This window comes from Aethina tumida, chromosome 1, assembly GCF_024364675.1.
Source record: "Aethina tumida isolate Nest 87 chromosome 1, icAetTumi1.1, whole genome shotgun sequence".
Classification (NCBI taxonomy): domain Eukaryota; kingdom Metazoa; phylum Arthropoda; class Insecta; order Coleoptera; family Nitidulidae; genus Aethina; species Aethina tumida.
In genome coordinates, this window is record NC_065435.1 from 80,180,968 (window position 1) to 80,202,273 (window position 21,306).

General features: G+C 31.7%; 1 protein-coding gene across 1 annotated transcript; it reads left to right on the plus strand.

The window, feature by feature from the left end:
* Positions 1 to 45: 45 nt before the first annotated feature.
* Positions 46 to 5,215, plus strand: LOC109596921 (neurotrophin receptor-interacting factor homolog). Its single transcript, XM_049970536.1, has 5 exons — positions 46 to 396; positions 2,686 to 3,073; positions 3,131 to 3,463; positions 3,538 to 4,089; positions 4,403 to 5,215. The coding sequence occupies exons 2-5, from the start codon at positions 2,741 to 2,743 to the stop codon at positions 4,838 to 4,840; spliced, it is 1,656 nt and encodes a 551-aa protein (XP_049826493.1). The 5' UTR covers positions 46 to 396; positions 2,686 to 2,740; the 3' UTR covers positions 4,841 to 5,215.
* Positions 5,216 to 21,306: the final 16,091 nt, after the last annotated feature.

Genomic DNA, 21,306 nt, shown 5'->3' on the forward strand with positions numbered 1-21,306 from the left:
GTAATTTAATTTGACGTCGCGATTTGTTTCTTTAAGTATTTTTTTCAATTCAGGGATACAATAATGGTAATTTGTTTGGAAACATTTTTATCAATGAGCAATGACCGTCCTTCCTGGATCATCCAACCGACACCGATATAACATAAGAACGTCATAGAACATGTTTGATGGTGACCATCATATTTTGCTTTCCCGCTGAATTTTGAACGTAATTCGATACAGTGGCGCCGTCTGTCTGGCGTGCGCCACACGCACCCGCCAACCCAACAAAACAGAACGAACACGGATGCGAACAACTAACATGGTGGCGAATGTATCAATTTCATCAGTGTCTTGAGACGATTTCAAAACTATTGCGGAGAAGATCCCCAAAGAGAGGAATTTCGGATAATCCAGGTGAGTGTTTTGTTTGGTGAATGTGGCGTGGATGCGATGTGTGTTCGGGAGCGAGAAAAGTGGAAGGAACAACGTTTGGGGTAGGGAGCACCGTCGCCGTGGCATTGTCGTGGTGGAAGGGGTGCACGGCCGCACCGCGTGCTCTGGTAGGACGGATCGACGGGATTCATCCCCACGCGACGCTCCTCCACCACCGCCACCGACGCAACCACCTCCACACGATTCGATTTCGACATTTCGATATGATCTGGGCGACGACAGGGACGACGTCACGTCACCTTTCATCGTTCGCTATATTTATTTACATACGTTATCAATCGTGTTTTGCGTAATTCTTTTTTTTTTTCGTTTTCCTTATTTTCTATTTATTCTTTTTCTCTCATTCTTTAACTGACATGTACGTATATAAGCTGTGTTGGCGTCTCGCGTTTCGCCATTAACTAACTACTATTATGTTAAACATTCGTCGTTTCCAGTCGCCATTTTAACAACCTTCTTGTAACTAGTTTCAGTGAAATAATTTCTTTGAAATCTATCTGTTCTAGTTCAATGCACGAATTGAGCGTTACGATATATATTACGTAACGCATAATCAAATATATATATATATATATATATATATATATAATATATATATATATATATATATATATATATATATATGTGTGTGTGTGTAAATAATAAAAGTCGTAATAACATAAAAATGAAGAAGCTCATTGAAAGAAAAGAAGATAACTCATTAACATGAAAAAGGTCCTTAACCTTTTACCAATTGGGGTGTGGTGACCTCGAAAAATCTTTTCATTTCCTTTCTTTTCAATTTATTTTAGATAGGTAAATTGAAGGCGCTTGATTATTTATTTTAGTTATTTTAGATATTATCGTATGCATCTACTACATAAGTATGCACACTGTTAAAAATATTGTTAGGTGATATGTTTCGTAATTTGTAAATCCTTGAAGCAGTTGATAATAATAATCCTCTCACTTTGCGTAAAGATGTTTTGTAAGATTTAGAGGAAAGAAACGGCAATGGCAAATGTACAGTTAATAAAATCACCTTGAACAACCGTTACCACTCGCACAACCGACATTTCAACTCTGCAATTCTCTACTGCGAACTAGTTAACTATTTTCATCCCCAAACCCGATTTTCCACCACTTTTGTTGTTTCCTCGTTTCAAGTTTTCTACTGTGTGTGTGAGTGTGTATGTTGTCTGTATGTGTGTGCCACATACAGACAACAGGGAAATACTAATTGTAAATGGGTGATGAAACAGAAAGAGAAAGAGAGAGGAGGGGAAAGGAGAGAAGGGATCAGGAGTGAAAGTGGACGAATAAGTGGGTAAGTGGGACGCTGATCATGAATTTCTCTCCATCGAAGTCTGTTCTTTTTGTAGTTTACTACACAAAAAATTTGTTACTCCGTCTCCTCGTATGGTATATTCGTTTTGTGTAATGTAAAAATGAAGAAAATTTCAAATTAATATTTTATTATATTAATACCGAAATCTAAAATTCTTTGATTCGTAAGTAATCATAAGATTACATACGACATAAAAAATGGGTTGAACTCAAAGACAGCGTAATCAGTTCCACAAACACTATATATATATATATATATATATATATATATATATATATATATATATATATATAATGTTCTATTCTACATAGATATTTGAGAAGTAGGACAGTGACGTAGTGAACAACAGTTTTCTAATTCCCCCACTTGGTTCGTCTCGTTTGGGTTCCGTTCGGTTGTTGCACCGCGAGCAACCACGTCGGTAACGTTGTTAACGGTGTGTGCGCTGGTACCACTAGGCAATTTCTAACTGAAACACACCACCTTGTAACGATCCCCACTCGAACGATAAAAACCCTTCTTCGGTTCGGTGTACTTCTTCGGGGATGATGATGATGATGGTGGTAGTGGTGGGACCCTTTTTCCCACTTTTCGACTGTTTGTGTGTTACGTGATGTGATTTACTCTAAGCACTTGGACGGTGTTCGCTTCACGTATAATTTGAGGTAGTACCTACTGTTTTTGTTCGTTTTCCAAATAGGTTTCTTCATTATTTCTAAATGCTGTGAACTTATCTCATAGAATAATTTCATTGTAAGAGGTGAAAGTTTTCGAAAATGGGAGAATCGAACTCAACAAAGATTTTTTCGTGAAAGTTGGGCATAATTCCACTGATAAAAAATTAGTTTTGTTACGTATAAAATGCAGTATATCATTAAAAAAGTATATGGAAAGTTATATTTATAACTTTTATTTTATTTTAGAAACCATTGAACCATTGATTTGGATACCTTCGACAAGAAGTGTTAAGTGGTCAGGATGAATTTTAGTCCATTTGGTGTGCCGTTGTCGGCTGCTCTTCCCGTTGCAACTCAGTTTGCCGCTGGCAAAATAACACAGAGCGTCACGACCCCAAGTGGTCAGGTAGTCGGGGTTTTACAGGGCGGCGAGAACGGCATCCACTACATTCGCCCCGTTGACGCCAATGCATTCTCTCAGTCGGTCGCCGCTCAACAACAGCAGCAACAGCAACAACATCAACAACAACAGCAGCAGCAACAACAACAAAGTCAAACGCAAACTTTGATTACTTTGCCCATAACTATGCCTGGCGCCAAACCGGGAGATCCCCAACAAACTGTGCAAATACAAGTGGGTGTCTTTTCCTTTTCAAAATTAGAAAAAATTAATACATTTACCTAATTGTAGGTTGTGAATCCCATAACGGCCGCGACTCCCGTTTCTCAAGCATCACCGAGCAACTCCCCCAAATATCACATCTCCGCAATCCCAATTCAAACGTTAGGACAAGGTACGACAGTGGTTACTGTTGCCTACAATACCGGACAGGACGGATTGCAGATTGTCGATGGTTCAAACGGCATTCCCGAATGTATGACGGTAGTGGCGGCGCTCCAGCCTCAAGATTTACAATTGTTACAAACGGCGAGCGGCGGCAATGCGGAACCTGATAAACAGCAAAAGGAACATAATCCTGTTGCTCTGATTAAAAGTGAAATGAACAAGGAGGATGGACAAGAGGTTAGGTTAATGAAGAAATCGTTTCGATCAATCAATAAAAATAATATATATATATATATATATATATATTGCAGGTAGCAACGACGATCAACATACCGGCCCAATATATGCACAGTACCCAGGCCGTGCAAGAGTACATACAGAAAATTCAACAGACCACGGCCCTCCACCAGTTTCTCAAGTTCAACAATTCTGACAGCAACATCAAGCGGGAACAGATGGATGAGGAAGGTACGACAACAACGACGATAAACGTGGCCGCCACCAGCGTTCTGGAGGGTGTCAGTTTAACGACTGCGGACGAACATGAACATTTGTTGATGCACGAGGTCGGTGAGGCGGAGCTGGAAACGGAAGAGGGAGTCGACGATCCGGACAGCAAAGGAAAAAAGAAAAAGAAGCACAAGAAAAAGCCGCCGAAACCGAAAAAGCCCAAACCCGGACAAGTACATATAGCAACGGCTTTGGATGGTACCACGTTGTTTTGTTGCCCGGAGTGTCACATGGCTTATCCGGAAAAGGAATTGCTGGAGCACCATTTGGTAGGACATAAGATCGAGAGACGATTCATTTGCGACATTTGCGGGGCCGGATTAAAACGAAAAGAACATCTCGAGCGACACAAGGTACCTTATGCGCTTAAACACTAGGATTTTTTTAAATCAAAACATCAGGGCGATCTAAGTTAATTTTATATCATTTTTTATTTTTTTAACATAATTTTATTCGAAATTTAATCTTTTTTCCCAGTTGATGTGGTGTATTAAATCAAAAACGAAAGATATTCAAACTGATATTTTTATTTTATAATTAAATTAATACAAATTTATTTTCAATATCTTTCTTTTGCATTTTTATTATCTTTATTTATTTTTTTTTTATTTTACCAAAAAATTATAGAGTAAATTCAAATTGGTAATGTGCTGATCAATGTTTCAGTTGGGACACAACCCGGAACGACCGTTTGTGTGTTCAGTTTGCCTGAAAGGATTCAAACGCAAGGAACACTTGAATCTCCATTTCGTTATTCACTCTGGAGAGAAAACGGAAATCTGTACCGAATGCGGTAAAGGTTTCTATCGTAAGGATCACTTGAGAAAACACGCCCGCTCTCATATCACGCGTCGCGCCAAGGAAATGGCCGAACGCCAAAATTTATTGGGAAAAGAAGGGGGTGGTGGCGGCACGTCGACCACAGCCCAGGTTACGATTCAGGTGCCTTCTGCCCAACAGATTCAAATCCCAGTTCAGATTCAAGTGCCGCAAACGATTCAGATGGCGGCGTCGGCAGGACAACAAGAGGAAGAAGGTGGTGAAGCTGTTAGTACGGTGGTTTTGCCATCTGCTACCGAAGGAATCTCGATCATGCCGCATTAGAGTAGCGTCGCGTCCTTCATGTCGTGAATGTAGGTGCCTCAGACTGTGATCTAATGTTGCAAACGGCAGCCTGGAGATAATTAGATGTTGGCTATCTAGTTGGTTGGTTGGTTCGTTCGTTCGTTCGATCCTTTGCGTTTTTTTTTGTCTATTCATATTTATTTCATTATCTTAAAAATTATTTTTATATTTTACAAGAAACTAAATATTTTACCAGTGTTCCCCGAAATTTTATAAACGAATTGACAACTTTATTAATAAGAAGAATGAATGAGACAGTGACATTTTTTATTAACAATTGTGTACATAATAGAACAATTATATATAATAAAAATATATTTATTATTATCGCTTGGTTGATATGTTGAAGAGTAAGACATGATTTCGACGTGAGGTGTTTTAGTTGCGATCAGTATTATGTTTTCGGTTATATTTCGCGTCGAACATTTGTACATTTGGAATTGTTCTTTATGTTTTATACCCCGTATAAAATGTCTATAATGATTTATTTATATATAATTTACAACGTTTAGTGTAGATGGTTTTGGGTAAAACTATATCATAATAATGCGTATGTATATATATATATATATATATATATATATATATATATATATACATATGTATATTTTCGAGAATTAATATGTGTTTGTTTTTGAAATGTATTTCATTTCATTAGTCGCTTTGTATGACTTACCCATTCCCTATTGCGATTGTTTGATTTCAGGAAAAATTCTACAATTTATTTTTTATACGATGACAATTTTTTTTAGATACTTACCGTTTAGTTATTTATATTTTACATTAGTCTAAATACATTGTTTTGGCAGATAATAAATAAATTTTATTATATTATTATTAAAAACAAAATTTTATTGCGTGTTCGTCACAGTTTAAAGTTTCGTTTGTTTTTCATATCCTAGACATCCTTTATAAACAGTTACAAAAAAAAAAATAAAACATACATTTAAAAAAGATTAATGTGGCAACATTTTCTATCGTTTTCATATTTACTTTCTATATTTTAAGCTGAATATGAAAACAATAAAAAGTAATTGTAATTATCAGTAATAATAATAATGACACTTATGATTAAAATAGTAACCTTAAATGTATGATTATCTTTTAACAATTAAAAGTTTAAACGGTTTTGGCTGAAATATTTCTTAAATCATTGGATGTTAAAATTTGAATAAACCCAGTATAGCTTAGGCGGAGTGTCATATTTCTGAACCAATTTTTAATAATAATGAGGATGTAAAAATAATTGTTTTCCTTTATGATTTTTCACGGGGTCAGGTTGTGACCAGTCCCCTTCCCGGAAAAATTTTAAAAAGAAATGAATTGGGGTAAAAATGTTATTTTAAATTCTCGTTTATGTACTGTCGATACTGATTCAACACCAGTGAGATATTCTATTAAAAAAATGCTTATTGGCTGAAATTGTATGATACTGTATGCCCCCAGGACGGATCCACCTTGTCGTGGTCTTGGGGCTCAGTACCGCTCCACAAGCCAGTGGTAGTGGGGAGCTAACGGATCCAACACCTGCAAGTCCAATCCATCCCCAGGAAGATCTCCGATCTTCCTCAGATTGGACTTGTTCTTCTCGAACCAGTTGACAGTGGGCTGGCGTCTACGTCAGCTTTAGTCTTCTGGTTCAGCTCACCCGCATACGTTTACACGTATGCGTTATCCATCTGGGTTATGATCTTTAGGATCGGTACCCGGGGGGTGGGGGGTTTCTGTCTCTGACTTTCCCCTTATAAAAAAAAAATACTGTTTCATGTTACATACAAATGAATGAATTCTCAAGCACGTATGCTAGCGCATCAGGAGTAATATTCTCTAATAAATTAATTATACGCCTTCATTGAGATTATTAGCCGTGTCCTGGAGAGTGTATAATTTGGACTTGAGGTAACCCCACCCAGAAAAAAATCGCACGGTGCCAGGTCCGGCTGGCCAGAATGCTTAACGATTAATCATGCGTTAACCAAAAGTGGTTCGCAAATATTCTCCAGACCGCCTGGACAATTTGAATTTGTAAAAGATGAAGGTATTTTTTGCCCAGTGAGATTACCTTCTATAAATAAATATCTACTATATTATGTTCCAGAATATCAGCCCAAACATTTAGTTTTTGAGGGTACAGGGTCCAGGCAAATTATTTACAACTCGTTGAATTGTGTTTCTGGAAGGAATCGGGGTCTACTATGTTTGTATAGCAACTAACTCAACAAATAAAGAATATTTTGATAAATGAAAAATGTCATGTCAAAGCTTAGATATTTAACGAGACTGAAGAGTGACAGTTTTACCAAATAATCATAGAAATCTGTAAATATAAGTGATTGTTCCACTCATTATTCATAGGTGGCCTATTGACTGGACATATTCAGGAAAATTTGTACATTTTTATACCAGTTATTATAGCAATAAAATTTAGAAACCCTTTGTTTCTTAATGTTACTAATTTCAGAATTATAAATAGGTCACATGTAAGAAAGCCACTGACATGTGAATCCGTATCGCACGTGTAATTCAAAAATAATATAATTTTTTTAAAAAATGTATAAAAGTTAATTGATTAATCATCATTATTCATGTTTATGCGAGGTAAAGATATATTTTTATCTCATTACTTAAATAGTTTTTATCAAATTATTCAAATGGTGCATTTTTTACCTGTAAATCTAAACAGAATGCTTTGTGTTCAATATAATACAATACAATTTTTGTTATCGGATAAATTAAAATCAAAACACTTTTTATAACAGTTTTTCGACTTATAATTGCAGTAAACTAATGCGTAAACGTGGTAATCTGAATGGAATTTATAGGAATAGAACGTAGTAAAACAAATTATTTTAAAAAATAATATTTTATTAAACTGTCATTTGTTTGTTCTTTTTTCCTGCAGTTCTCTGATTTAGGAAATTTAAAATTTTTGGATCCAGATTTTAAATTTCGCCCCCTTCTATTTAATATTATCTCTGGTCCTAGACAATTAAAATAGAATCTTTCTAATTTCGGAAGCATCGTCTCCAGTATTGGTGCACAAATATTGTTTTCTTACTACCTCGGTCGAAAGTACGTATTTTGCTCCCCGGTTCCACGACAGAAAATAGTATTTTACACTACACGGGAAAAAAGTTTGAGATTCCTGCCCTGCGCGCCATATTGCCCGAGGCGTAGCCGAGGTAGTAAGAAAAATAGTATACACTACACGGGAAGTGTAAAATACTATTGCAAGCACTGTGATTACCATAAAGTAAATTATAGGTTGAACTGATTTGTTTAGTTCATTAATAGCATCTTTCTGGCATCAACAGGGACCCCTTGAGTATCTTTTTTAATTTTGTAAAGGTTTTTACTGAAATCATAACATAAAATGTTATTTTTTACATATCCCATATATTATAAACTTATAGCTCCAGAATTTGCATTATACGTATGTTCATTGCTCCGTTTAGAGCATCATCCATCTAAATAACAGTTATATATGGATTGCCATGTCAATCTACTGTTTCACGTTTTAATTTATCAGCTTCTTTCAAAGCAATCCATGATGATGTTTTCCACATCTATAATCATATTTTCATTAATAAAAACAATAAAAATTTCAGTAATGGTACTATAACACACTTCATCCAATTCATTTTGAATTTTATAATAAAAATTTTTAGATAAACATGGAATATCCATTATTTTCAATAATTCCATTAAATGTGATACTTTTTACAGAAAACTGTTAAAACTGATACTACTTGTCTACCAGTGCACCTCTTGCTGTGTTGTACTTGAATTTTAGTTGTTACATTTAGAAAGTATCTAATATCTATAATTCGATAACCATTCAATGAATTGATTTCAGGAACAACTTCTACATCCAAAGGAAACTTTTCGTTTCTAAAATAATACTAGTTAAGTCGTCGCAGACAGATATGGTTTCCAAAAACATACCGTTCATATTCTTCATTTATTTCATTTTCATGGGGTTAAATTAGACTTAATTCTAACTAAACGTAACGGGGTTGTTGTACCACATGGACTAAGAGCTTTTTTGTTTGCACGTGAATTGAAATAATTATCTAATATCTCATTTAAAATATATCGCGAGCATTGGGTAGATTCTTTCTAGTTCTCAACTTGTTCTAAAAGATTATCGACAATATATGATTATATTTTCTCCAGTTCCCTTTTTTTGTATATTTATTTGAACTTTTGATTTTTTTTCCGCGTTTCTTAGACCGAGAAGGAAATCTACGCGTTTTTACAATTTCTAGAATTAACCTATGGTTTTTATTTTATTATTGTATACTATAATATATAAATATACTATATGTTTCATGCTTCTATGATTTTAAATTTCATATTAAAATTATGTGTCACTTGATTTTCCAATTTTATAAAATCTTAAAATATAAAGTTAATTTAATTGCATAATACAAAATCGCTTAATCCAGAGATCAAATGTTAATATTAAAAAAATATGTTGATTAAAAATAAATATTGTATTTAATTTAAATATTAAACGAAAACTTTAAATTATTTTGAACCATACAATATAATTAAATATAATTATTTGACTTGCCAAATTGTAGTAAAAGTCTGTTAGTGTAACGATATATACTACTTGGATTATAATAAACAATCAATTTTTTTAGTAAAAATTTATTTATTTAAATTAAATGCTTAATTTTAAGCAGTAAAATAACATTTATTTAATAAAATTTTTAGTTTTCAGCAGCTAAACGTAAAAAATATCTAAAACTTTAAGGTAATTAAGGTACCTTAATATTAGGATTAAAGCTAAGTCTTACATGATATTTAATTTAATAATAAAACTATTTTGGACCTAAATAACACGACAAATGTAAAATTAAATATTTATTATAAGTTTGTACACAAATGTAGTATTCGGAATATTTATATTACAAATACATCAAACAAAGTACAAATACATCAAACAAAGTACAAATACTATTAAATTATTGGACAAATATGATAATTAAGACTGCCAGAAGATACATTTGGATGTTCGATCAGTTTCGAGATACACGTATATGAACAAAATTTAATTGTTTCTTGTTTTCAAAATATTCTCCATGAAGACCGACACAATTTTTTATATGAACCAATTTTCAAAGCACTTTGCCATCTTACTCCAACATTTTAAAACAAGTGTTTAAAAGCTTGCTAAATTAAGGGCTATACGGAGAATATTTCATCAGTAAAATAAAATATTATAAATATTATAATTTCATCTTTATGTATTTCATTTCCACTATAATAAAAGTAAATTATTTCAAGTTATAAAATGATTCTTTATTAAAAAAGTCAAATAATTATATTTAATTATATTGTATGGTTCAAAATAATTTAAAGTTTTCGTTTAATATTTAAATTAAATACAACATTTATTTTTAATCAACATATTTTTTTAATATTAACATTTGAAATCAGTTCAATTAAACAAACTTAATAATTCAGTAAATAATTTGAAGTTCTTCAAATATAAAAGAAAATTTCTCTTTTGGTTTTCATTAATCTGAACTAAATTGTTATTATGATTATTATTGAACGAGTCGTGCTGTGGAATTAATAAAATCTATACCAAATTTATTCTAAAAAGTACGAATGTTTAAGATTTATCAGTAATTTTATAATTGAATATTATTTTCCACACTTCAGATATAAAATAAATGTTTGTCCTTTTTTATAGTCCTAAAACCGAATAATATGATATCTGCAATAATGTTTCTACTATATAATTATTTTTAATAGTATTAAATATACATTTGTATTAAATAATTTAGAATTTAATAAAACAATTTGTCCGGTGAACAATATTAATATTAACAAAACGGGTAGTTAATTAACACATTTGTGTTTGAAATCAAAATCATAGTATTTCTCTCAGAATTATTTTATTGTATAAGATTATTTTAATAATTATATAATATATTTTTACAATTAATTTAACCATAAATAAATATTGATTGTTTATTACATTATTATCATTGTTTATTTTATAATTATTAATTTCATAATTATATTGAAACAAAAATGTACTATATTCACACCGACTCCAAAATTTTATTCTAATAATGCAAGGTCGTCAATTAATGCCGACCGCAAATCTTATTTAAAACGCTTTGCAGGTAAATATAAAATTGGAAAAAACTAATACTAAAAACAGCATGCGAATTACCAGATTGATAAACAATAGCCTTTTGTCTTTTATGCATATGTTGCATTTCTATATTTTGTTGTATTAGCACGAACCTTCTAGTAAGGCGTAGGTTTGTAACGCTGCCTTGTGCAGTCTAGTTTGTTCTTTTTAGTATAGTTCATAATTTGTAATTGTAGAGAGTAGTCGTACTCACAATAAACTTAACTTTGTGTATTTTTAAAAAGTGTTTTACCGCATAGAACCTTGTAATTGGCGCAGTCGGTATGATTTGCTGAAGAAATAATCAATATTATTTCTTTTCGAGACTCTCGATTAATCGGCAAAAACAAGAAAAGTGCGGTAAAATTAGTGTTCCGTGGACTTTATCAATATATTGTCCGTCTGTACCAGCAGCAAAGATTCAATAATCTTTGGGACCCGACTACACTTTGGTGGACCTGTCCTGGATCAATATCTACAGGAAAACCAAGGAAGGACAACTCAATAATTGTTCTTCGCGGACTCCGGGAACCAGAAGGACTCAATAATCCAACTTCGACCAGAGAAATCCATAGTATGTTAGTTCACATTGTGTTTGGGTTATTGTGAGTACAAATTTATTTAAAAAATAATTCTTTTTTATGACTAATATTAATAATACTATTGAAGAATTAAATTCGAAATTGGAAGAATTGAACTTAAATTCTAATAAATCCAATAAATTAAACAAACTAAGCGAAATAAGTAATATTGATAATAATAATAAAACTAAAAAAATGACGAATTTAAAACAGATTATTTAAAATGCATCCCTGAATACGATGGCAACCCAACTGAGTTGCAAAGATTTATCACATGTAGTGAAAGTATAATTAATAATTTTTATGACAGAACTGATGTCAATAATTTTAGAAATGTTTTTATCTTAAACTCAATTTTAAATAAATTAACCGGCACAGCTAGAATAGTAACAAATATTCAAAATGTTCAAACATGGCAAGAATTGAAAGATATTCTTAGCACTAACTTCTCAGACCAACGAGATGAAGCTTGTTTAAATCGTGATTTAATTTTAATGAAATAAAATGGCAACGAGTCACCGAGACAATTTTATGATAGATGCCTTGAAATTTTGAACACAATATGTTCATATATAGATATTCATAATAATACTCCAGAAACAAAACGCGTTAAAAGAGACTTCTACAAAACGCTAACATTAAGAACCTTTTTGGCAGGCCTTCGTGAACCATTAGGCACAATCATACGTGGTATGCAACCGAATGATTTAAACGAAGCATCACAATTTATCATTCAAGAAGAAAATTTAAATTATTTTAAGAATTATAACACACCCTTATCGAAACCTAAAACGCAAAACTTTTCGCAGAATTCTTTACAAGAAAAACCCGTTTTCCAACAAAAACCTTTAAATCAAATAAATTGGAATAATCAACCTAAATTTTCTAACACACCAAGACAGACTTTTCTCTTACAACCAATTAATTTACAGACAAGACCAATACAACAAAGATTTTTGACAAACCAACAAGTTTTCAAGCAACCACCACAGCAAAAAAATGTTTTTCAACCAAAAAGAAATTACATACCTTCTGTTAAACCAACACCTATGTCTATTTCTACTAAACAAAATAGATCATTAAATTATTATCAACCAACCCCGAATCAAAGACAGAATCAAAATTACGTTTTCGAAGAACTGCATAACACAGAATTATCCGATAATTATGACCCTACTGAATTAAACTCTAATGAACAATATTACCAAAATGATCAAACAGAAACTCAAGAATTAATTCCAGAAAATGCTATAGATTCTCAGGACGAGAATGAAAATTTTCCACAAGTCACAGAGATAAACGAATGGACGTAATTGAATTCCACAATGTTAATCATAACAAACTACCATTTATAACAATACCCATATTAAATTTAAAACTACTAATAGATACCGGCAGTTCGAATTCTTTTCTCGACCCCAATATTGCTTTCAAATACTTTTCAAAAAAGATCAAAAACGATCCTATAGTAATAACAACAATTTTTCAAGAAAACATTGTACCTAAATCAGTTGAAATTCCCGCTTTTTCAATTTTCGATTTTCCTCATCCAATTGACATCAAATTTCATTTATTAAAATTTCATGAATACTTTGACGGACTTATTGGAGTCGATATATTACAAAAATTACAAGCAAAACTAGATTTAGTAAATTCTTATCTTGAAACTCCATTTAGTAGCATCGCAATGACGTACATTCGATCGAATAAACCACCGATAATGTCATATAGCATTCCTGCTAGAACACAAAAAACTATACAAATTCCTGTACATATTAAGGAAGGTGAAATCATTATTCCGTATACAAAACTATTTGATTGTGAAATTCCTGAGACGTTAACAGTAAGCAAAAATTATATGGCAGTAACTACAATTTTAAACAAAACCGAGAAAACTAAAAAATTCGACGTTTATAAACCAATCAGAGTAGAAAAATTCGATAAGTTAGAAACCACTCAACTATTTAATATAGAATACAACCAAATAAGAAGCAAAAAGAATGTTATTAAACAAAAGCTAGATTTTTCAAAATTACGACTTGACCACTTAAACAAAGAAGAACACAAAGAAATTCTAAAACTTTTAGAGTCATACTCAGATATACTATATAATGAAAATTCCAATCTAACTTTCACCAACCAAGTTAAACACAAAATTCAAACTAAGGACGAAATACCAATTTACACAAAGTCATACAGGTATCCATTTATACATAAACAAGAAGTACAAAATCAAATACAAAGCATGTTAAAACAAGGGATTATCCAACATAGTGAGTCCCCATGGTCATCTCTTATTTGGATTGTTCCAAAAAAACTTGACACATCCGGAAAAAGAAAATGGAGAGTAGTAATCGACTATCGAAAATTAAACGAGAAAACCATAGACGACAAATATCCACTTCCTAATATATCTGACATTCTTGATAAACTAGGCAAAGCTAATTATTTTACAACTTTAGATTTAGCCTCTGGTTTTCATCAAATCGAAGTGCATCCTGATGATATTCCTAAAACGGCTTTCAACGCAGAAAATGGGCATTACGAATTTAAACGCATGCCCTTTGGTTTAAAAAATGCACCATCTACTTTTCAGAGAGTAATGGACAATATTCTAAGAGGTATTCAAAACGAAAAATGTCTGGTATACTTAGACGACATAATTATTTTCTCAACTTCCCTAACTGAACATATCCAACATATAAAAACTGTATTCGAAAGACTCAGAAAAACTAACTTCAAAATTCAACTAGATAAATCCGAGTTTTTACAAAAAGAAGTTAAATATTTAGGACATATAGTTACTTCTGAAGGAATTAAACCGAATCCTGACAAGATTCAAGCTATTACGAAATTTCCTATACCATCTACGAAGAAAAACATAAAATCATTTTTAGGACTCTTAGGTTACTATCGCAGATTTATAAAAGATTTCGCAAAAATCACTAAACCCCTAACCAAATGTGTAAAGAAAGATTCAAAAATTGAACACACTCCAGAATTTGTGAATTGTTTTGAAACTTGTAAAAACCTTTTAATAAACAACCCAATTTTAAAATATCCAGACTTTGACAAACCTTTTAACTTGACTACAGACGCAAGTAACTATGCCATTGGTGCTGTTCTTTCCCAAGGACAAATAAGTAAAGACCTACCCGTTGCTTTTGCATCGAGGATTTTAACGAACATGAACAAAAATATTCTACAACTGAAAAGGAATGTTTGGCCATAATCTGGGCAACTAAATACTTTCGACCATACCTATACGGACGTAAATTTACTATTATCACTGACCACAAACCTTTAGAATGGTTATTTAATATGAAAGATCCCAATTCAAAATTTGTAAGATGGCGATTAAAATTAGAAGAATTCGATTACACTATTTGCTATAAAAAAGGAAAACTAAATTTAAATGCAGACGCATTATCCCGTGTTGAAATAAATATCAAAGAAACAAATGACTCAACAAACATTCTCAATGATGCCGATGTTCCTTCAAACTATTTCGAAGATGTAATCGATATAAACGATGTAAATTTAGACGAAATAAATCAAAGCTTAAATCAAGAAGATTTAGAATCTTTACAAGTACAAATAGATGAAAATGATAAAATAACCGTTCATACAAATGATATAGATCAACCAACTGTAGGAATCCCAATAACTGATACTCTAGTAAATTATGCAAATAATCAAATATTTTTAAGTTATGTTCATTATTCCCCCGCAGAAACAAAAATCAAAAAAATGTTTGATACTAAACAACGTTTTTATGTTCAAATATCTAATGAACAGAATATTATCGATTTCGTTAAAGAATATTTAGTTCCAAAAATTAGTTATGTTTTGTATTTTGAAGATAGCAATTTATATGAATTATTTACTGAAACCGTTCGTAAAACTTTCCGATATCCATCATACAAACTTAAAAGATCAATTAATAAGCTAATAGATATAGAAGACTTAGAAGAAATCGATAACGTTATAAAAAACTATCATGAAGGAAAAAATAATCATCGTGGCATTGATGAAACAGAAAATAGAATCAAACAAAAATATTATTGGCCCCACTTAAGAAAAACCATTCAAAACTATATTAATAATTGCGACATTTGCAGACAATGTAAATGCGATAGAAATCCTATAAAACCAAAATTTAATAAAACACCTACAGCAAGTAGACCTTTCGAAATCATCCATGTTGATACCTTCCAAATCGAACAACAAAAGTTCATTACAATAATCGATACGTTTTCAAAATATGCACAAGCATATCCTATATCTTCATCAAATGCAACTGAAATTGTTAATAGTTTAATTATATTCTTTACACATCATGGAATCCCCAAATCAATTATAGCCGATAACGGTACCGAATTCAAAAATACCTTAGTTAAAGAATTATTATTAGTTCATAAAATTGATATTCATTTTATTACACCTCACCATCCAGAGTCAAACGGTGTCATTGAACGATTCCATTCGACGATAATAGAGCACCTACACTTATTAAATACGCAAGGTATGCAAAGTCAACCAACACAGAATAAAATGCTATACGCAGTTCTCGCTTACAACAACTCTATTCATTCAGTAACAAAATTTAAACCGATAGATTTAATTAATGAACATATTTCAACAGAAAACCCGTTTAACATCAATATCGAACATTTATTATTAAACGACTATATACAAAAACATAGAGACACAACAAAAAATTTATATGCATATTTAAATAATAAATTAATGGAACAAAAAGAAAAGGTAATATCCAAAGCTAACAAGAACCGTGAAGAAATAGAAAACATTCAAAATCAGACATTCAATGAAAAAAACTTTCAAAGGAACAAAGGGTCTAATAAATTCAAACCATCCGACCAAATTAAAGATTATGACCCTGATAATAAAATAATAACTAACAAAGATAACAAACAAATACATATCTCTAACATTAAACGTCCACCCAAAATAGTTAAAGCTAAACTTTAATTTCAGGTTTATTAACTGGGGAAATGGAAACGAAATTTCTATCACTAAGTTGGACGAAACCCCCGGATTGTTTCTGAACAAACTCGGACCGGCAAAACTGCAACAATATAACAAAAAATTAATATTTTACAAAGACCTTAACCCGCTATTATCTGAAATAAGAAAATTAAATTCACAAGTGCAAAACCTGTACAATAATATCTCTAAACAAGAAATTTATCTTCAAGAATTTTCTAATTATATCAAAATTCTCAATATAACAAAACTAAATGTAGAAGACAAAATTTATGAAATTTTACCAATAGAAAATATCTACAATAATAGATCGAAACGAGGATTAATCAATGCTCTAGGTTCTGTTTTCAAAGCTATTTCTGGTAATTTAGATGTTAGCGTTGGAGAATATTTTGAAAATATGATTAAACAATTAAATGATAACCAAATTAAACTTCAAAACGAAATCCTAAAAACTCATAGTATCTCGAAAACTCTCATAGATAATTTCAATAATAACATAAATCAAATTACTCATCATCAGAATAAACTAGAATTAAAATTATTGATTATACGTAAATGTATTGAAAGACAAAATGAAGAATACGGTTACATCGTGGTTAGAGATGTTATTGTGCAACTAATTAATATCTATTGAACGATATTTCAAAAACTTCATGAAATAGAAGAGTCTATAACTTTTTAGAAAATCCAAAAACTACATTCCAGTATTATCACCCAAAAAGATTTGCTTACAGAAATATCTAAATTCGATTTGACGTCACAACAATTACCTGTTTCGCTGAGTTTAGATAACATTTATCAATTAGAGAAAATTATCAATGTAGAATCTTACATTTACAATAATCGCGTTACTTTTATTCTCTTCATTCCAGTCACCCACGTGATTGATTTTATATTTTACCAAATAATACCCGTTCCTAAAATTAATTCCAGTTCATTAATGTTCTCCACAATTCTGCCAACTTCTAATACAATTCTGTTTTCAAATTTGTACTTCGCATATGATCCTCAATGTGAAAATTTAAAAGAAACATACTTCTGCAGAAACACAGCCATAAAACAGTTCCCTGAACTAGAAAATAATTGTGAGATCTCAATATTGACCATGAGATCTACGAACCAATATTGCAAATTAATCAATCATAAAATTTCCGAAAACATTATTTATCAAATACAAACGACTAATAAATGTATCGGAGTGTTTCCTCAAGAAACGTCAATAAAACTACAATGCAACCAACAAAAATCTACCCAACTGGTCCAAGGAACTTACTTAATGACGCTACCAAAGAACTGTTATGTTTCCACGCCAAATGAAGTTGTTTCCACCGAAGAAAGGATATTTAGTGGGAACCACGAATTATTGCAATTTCAAATAAATAGACCAAAAATACTCCCCATGGAGGTCAATATTCATGCCGACTATTTTAAAACAAAAACCAAGGAACTACCAGCATTATCTGAAAAATTCGATTACATAGAGACATTAGATTTTCACCGACCCATCAAGATTTGGACGATTGTTACATGGTTGTTGTGTGCTATCATAGGACTCTGGTTGTTGTATAAACTTTATAAAGTGTTACGTACCCGAGTTTTCATGTGCCAACGATGTGCGACACCTAGGGAAGAAACCACACCGAGGGTAGAAGCAATCCCGATGCACACGGTTTTCATCCCTTGAGCATCGTTTTAAGGAGGGAGGAATTACCAGATTGATAAACAATAGCCTTTTGTCTTTTATGCATATGTTGCATTTCTATATTTTGTTGTATTAGCACGAACCTTCTAGTAAGGCGTAGGTTTGTAACGCTGCCTTGTGCAGTCTAGTTTGTTCTTTTTAGTATAGTTCATAATTTGTAATTGTAGAGAGTAGTCGTACTCACAATAAACTTAACTTTGTGTATTTTTAAAAAGTGTTTTACCGCCTAGAACCTTGTAATTTGCGTATCCACGGCAGTCGCGTTTCGATTCGGAAACCGAACGTGATGAACGAAAACGAACACTCCAAAATCGTCTTAGACCCGAAAAACCGGGTTTGCTGAATGGCCACACTGAGAGTGAGCGGACAGTATGTGGTGGGGGGCCGACAATTCACCGCAAGCCAATTTGAATTCGAGGTGTAACTGCAGATCTGACGCTGACTGTATGTATATGTATTTAATAAAAAAAATAAAAAACCAAACTATCATATATATCTATATTAAATTCATTAAATTTGATTTGAAATGAACATAATACAAATAAATCAATCTTTATTAATAATTTCACGGGGGGAAAAACTAACAATGAATAACATCGAATACAGATAGACGCATCCAGTGGAAAACCAAGGACACAAATATATGAAATAATATCAAAATTGAGACAGATACAAGTAAAAATTAATTAATTAATTTATGTCATATATTAACAAATATATATAACACATATGAAACAATGATACAGCAATATAAAAACAAAAATTGAATAAAAAAATATCTTTAAGAATTTACAACAAATTAATTTATTAACAAATCTGACGACTAATTTCAATCCATTCTCCGATCTTTCTCGATTGGTCTTGTTGAAGGGCTGGCATCTTAGTCTTCCTTGCGTCTTCTGGTTCAGTTAACCCATGTATGCCTCGCATATATGTATGTCATCCCTCATGAATTTTCATGTATGTCTGACATTTGGTCATGATCTTCGGATCGGTACCCGGAGAGGGGTTTTTAGTCGGTGGGAAATTGGAAGAATACGACTATACTATTACTTATTAAAAAGGAAAAGATAATATTGTAGCCGACGCTCTTTCTAGAATTGAAGTTAACAACAACGAAACTGATTCGATTCTCCTAAGTATAGACGAGTCTCCTAATTTCTTGAAATTAGCACAGTACATTCACAGGGATATAACATTACTTTTGAACTATTCATAACTTTTTTTAAAAAGCAAATATTTATAATAACTGGGAATGCAGAAAGTACTTCTCTTAAAATAAAACTTAAAGACCGCCGAGTACTCCATATTGTATTGCAAGATAACGTCAGAAACTTATTACCTTCTCATTGAAGAATCCTTAAAAAATATTTTTACAAATTCCCTTAAAATTATACTATGTACAAATTGTTTGAAAGATGTTACCAAAATAGAAGATCAATAAATTGTAATATAAAATTATCATAAAAATTCGCATAATGGTATAAACGAAACTGGCCAAATTTAAAGAACGAAATAACTAAATTTATTAATTCATGTACTTGTTTAAAAAATAAATACGAGAGAAGACTCCCTAAATACCTCTTTCCAGGCCCATTAATTTCACATAAACCATCATATTTTATAAAAGTAAATTTTATTTAACAATATTATTTCCTCCACCAAATATGCAAATGTTATATTTTGCAAGATCGCACAAATTTTGAAATTTTACGAAAACTAAGGTATTTTTTCTCCCACTATAACTACCCCGAAAAAATCACATCTGACGCAAGAAGCGAACTTACTAGTCGCTTATTTAATGAATTTTTAAGTTTACATAAAATTAAATATCCTTCACGAAATAAATCCATTTATAACCAATCTATCCACTCTTCCACAAATTATGCCCCTTTTACAATATTATATGGCCCATCTGAAAAATTAATCGAAATAGATACCGACTTTGCTATCTATATACGAGGACTATGTTGAAAACGAAAAACGGAACTGTTACCATTTTTTGACCACGTATATGGTAGGACTTGAGAGAAAGCAACAAACTGCCTTGGAAAAATTAACAAAAGTAGAAACGATGTTCCATTAGATTATTTCTCCCAAATTAATTCTGATAAACCTTTAACCGTATATTATAAAAACACAGAAAACAAACACAACAATATAATAAGTTAATTGGGAAAAACACCGAAACTGATAAAAAAATATGTAAAAAACTGTAACAGAAACACCTTGTTAGAGGATTCTGCTGCTGATAGCTCTTCAAACTCAAGCCCTACACAGCAAATGCCTTCAAAGTAACGGTTATTATTAAGAAATAATCGGACAACAAAGACAAATAAAACATTTTCATATCAGATCATTACATAATTTAACACTTCCACTATAGAAGACAGCATTTCTGATAGTTCCCTGCTAATACCAATTCACAATTTTTAAATTTACTTTACGATCGTGCTCTCCAAAATCTAAGAAATTCGTTTAAAAAATTATAAAAAAATAGAAACAAAAGGGGTTTTAATCAATGCACTTGGTTCCGCTATTAAATTTGTTATTGGTAACTTAGACCAACCAGATCTGGATTTAATTAACACAAAATTTGAAACACAATCATCAGGTTAACAGTCTTGTTTTCCTTGTTAAAGAAACCACTGATCGATGCAACAAAATTGTTCAGACTTTTAATAATATTTCTAAAAATATTTGGTCAGAACACCGACACGATTTTGATGAATTGCCAAGAATTCAATTATTAATTCAAAATTATAATCATTTCAAAACAAGAAACAAAATTTCATTGAAATGCTTTCACTGTCACGATTGGGTTATAGTAACGTAGAAATTTTTGAGCTCGTTGAAATTATTTCAATAGAATCGTCATTGATATCACTTTATTCAAAGGAACAATTTCCAGTTTCTGAACGTCACCCTTACGAAATTCTCGGAAATTCAAAAACAACTGTAATTATTTCAGATCAGATAATCTCAATAATTCTAA

Bases quoted from the DNA above. Each gene is read 5' to 3' on its own strand.
- LOC109596921 (XM_049970536.1), top strand. From the start codon at position 2,741: ATGAATTTTAGTCCATTTGGTGTGCCGTTGTCGGCTGCTCTTCCCGTT. The intron at 3,074-3,130 runs GTGGGTGTCTTT...ACCTAATTGTAG, and splicing joins AACAAACTGTGCAAATACAA to GTTGTGAATCCCATAACGGC. The intron at 4,090-4,402 runs GTACCTTATGCG...TCAATGTTTCAG, and splicing joins AACATCTCGAGCGACACAAG to TTGGGACACAACCCGGAACG.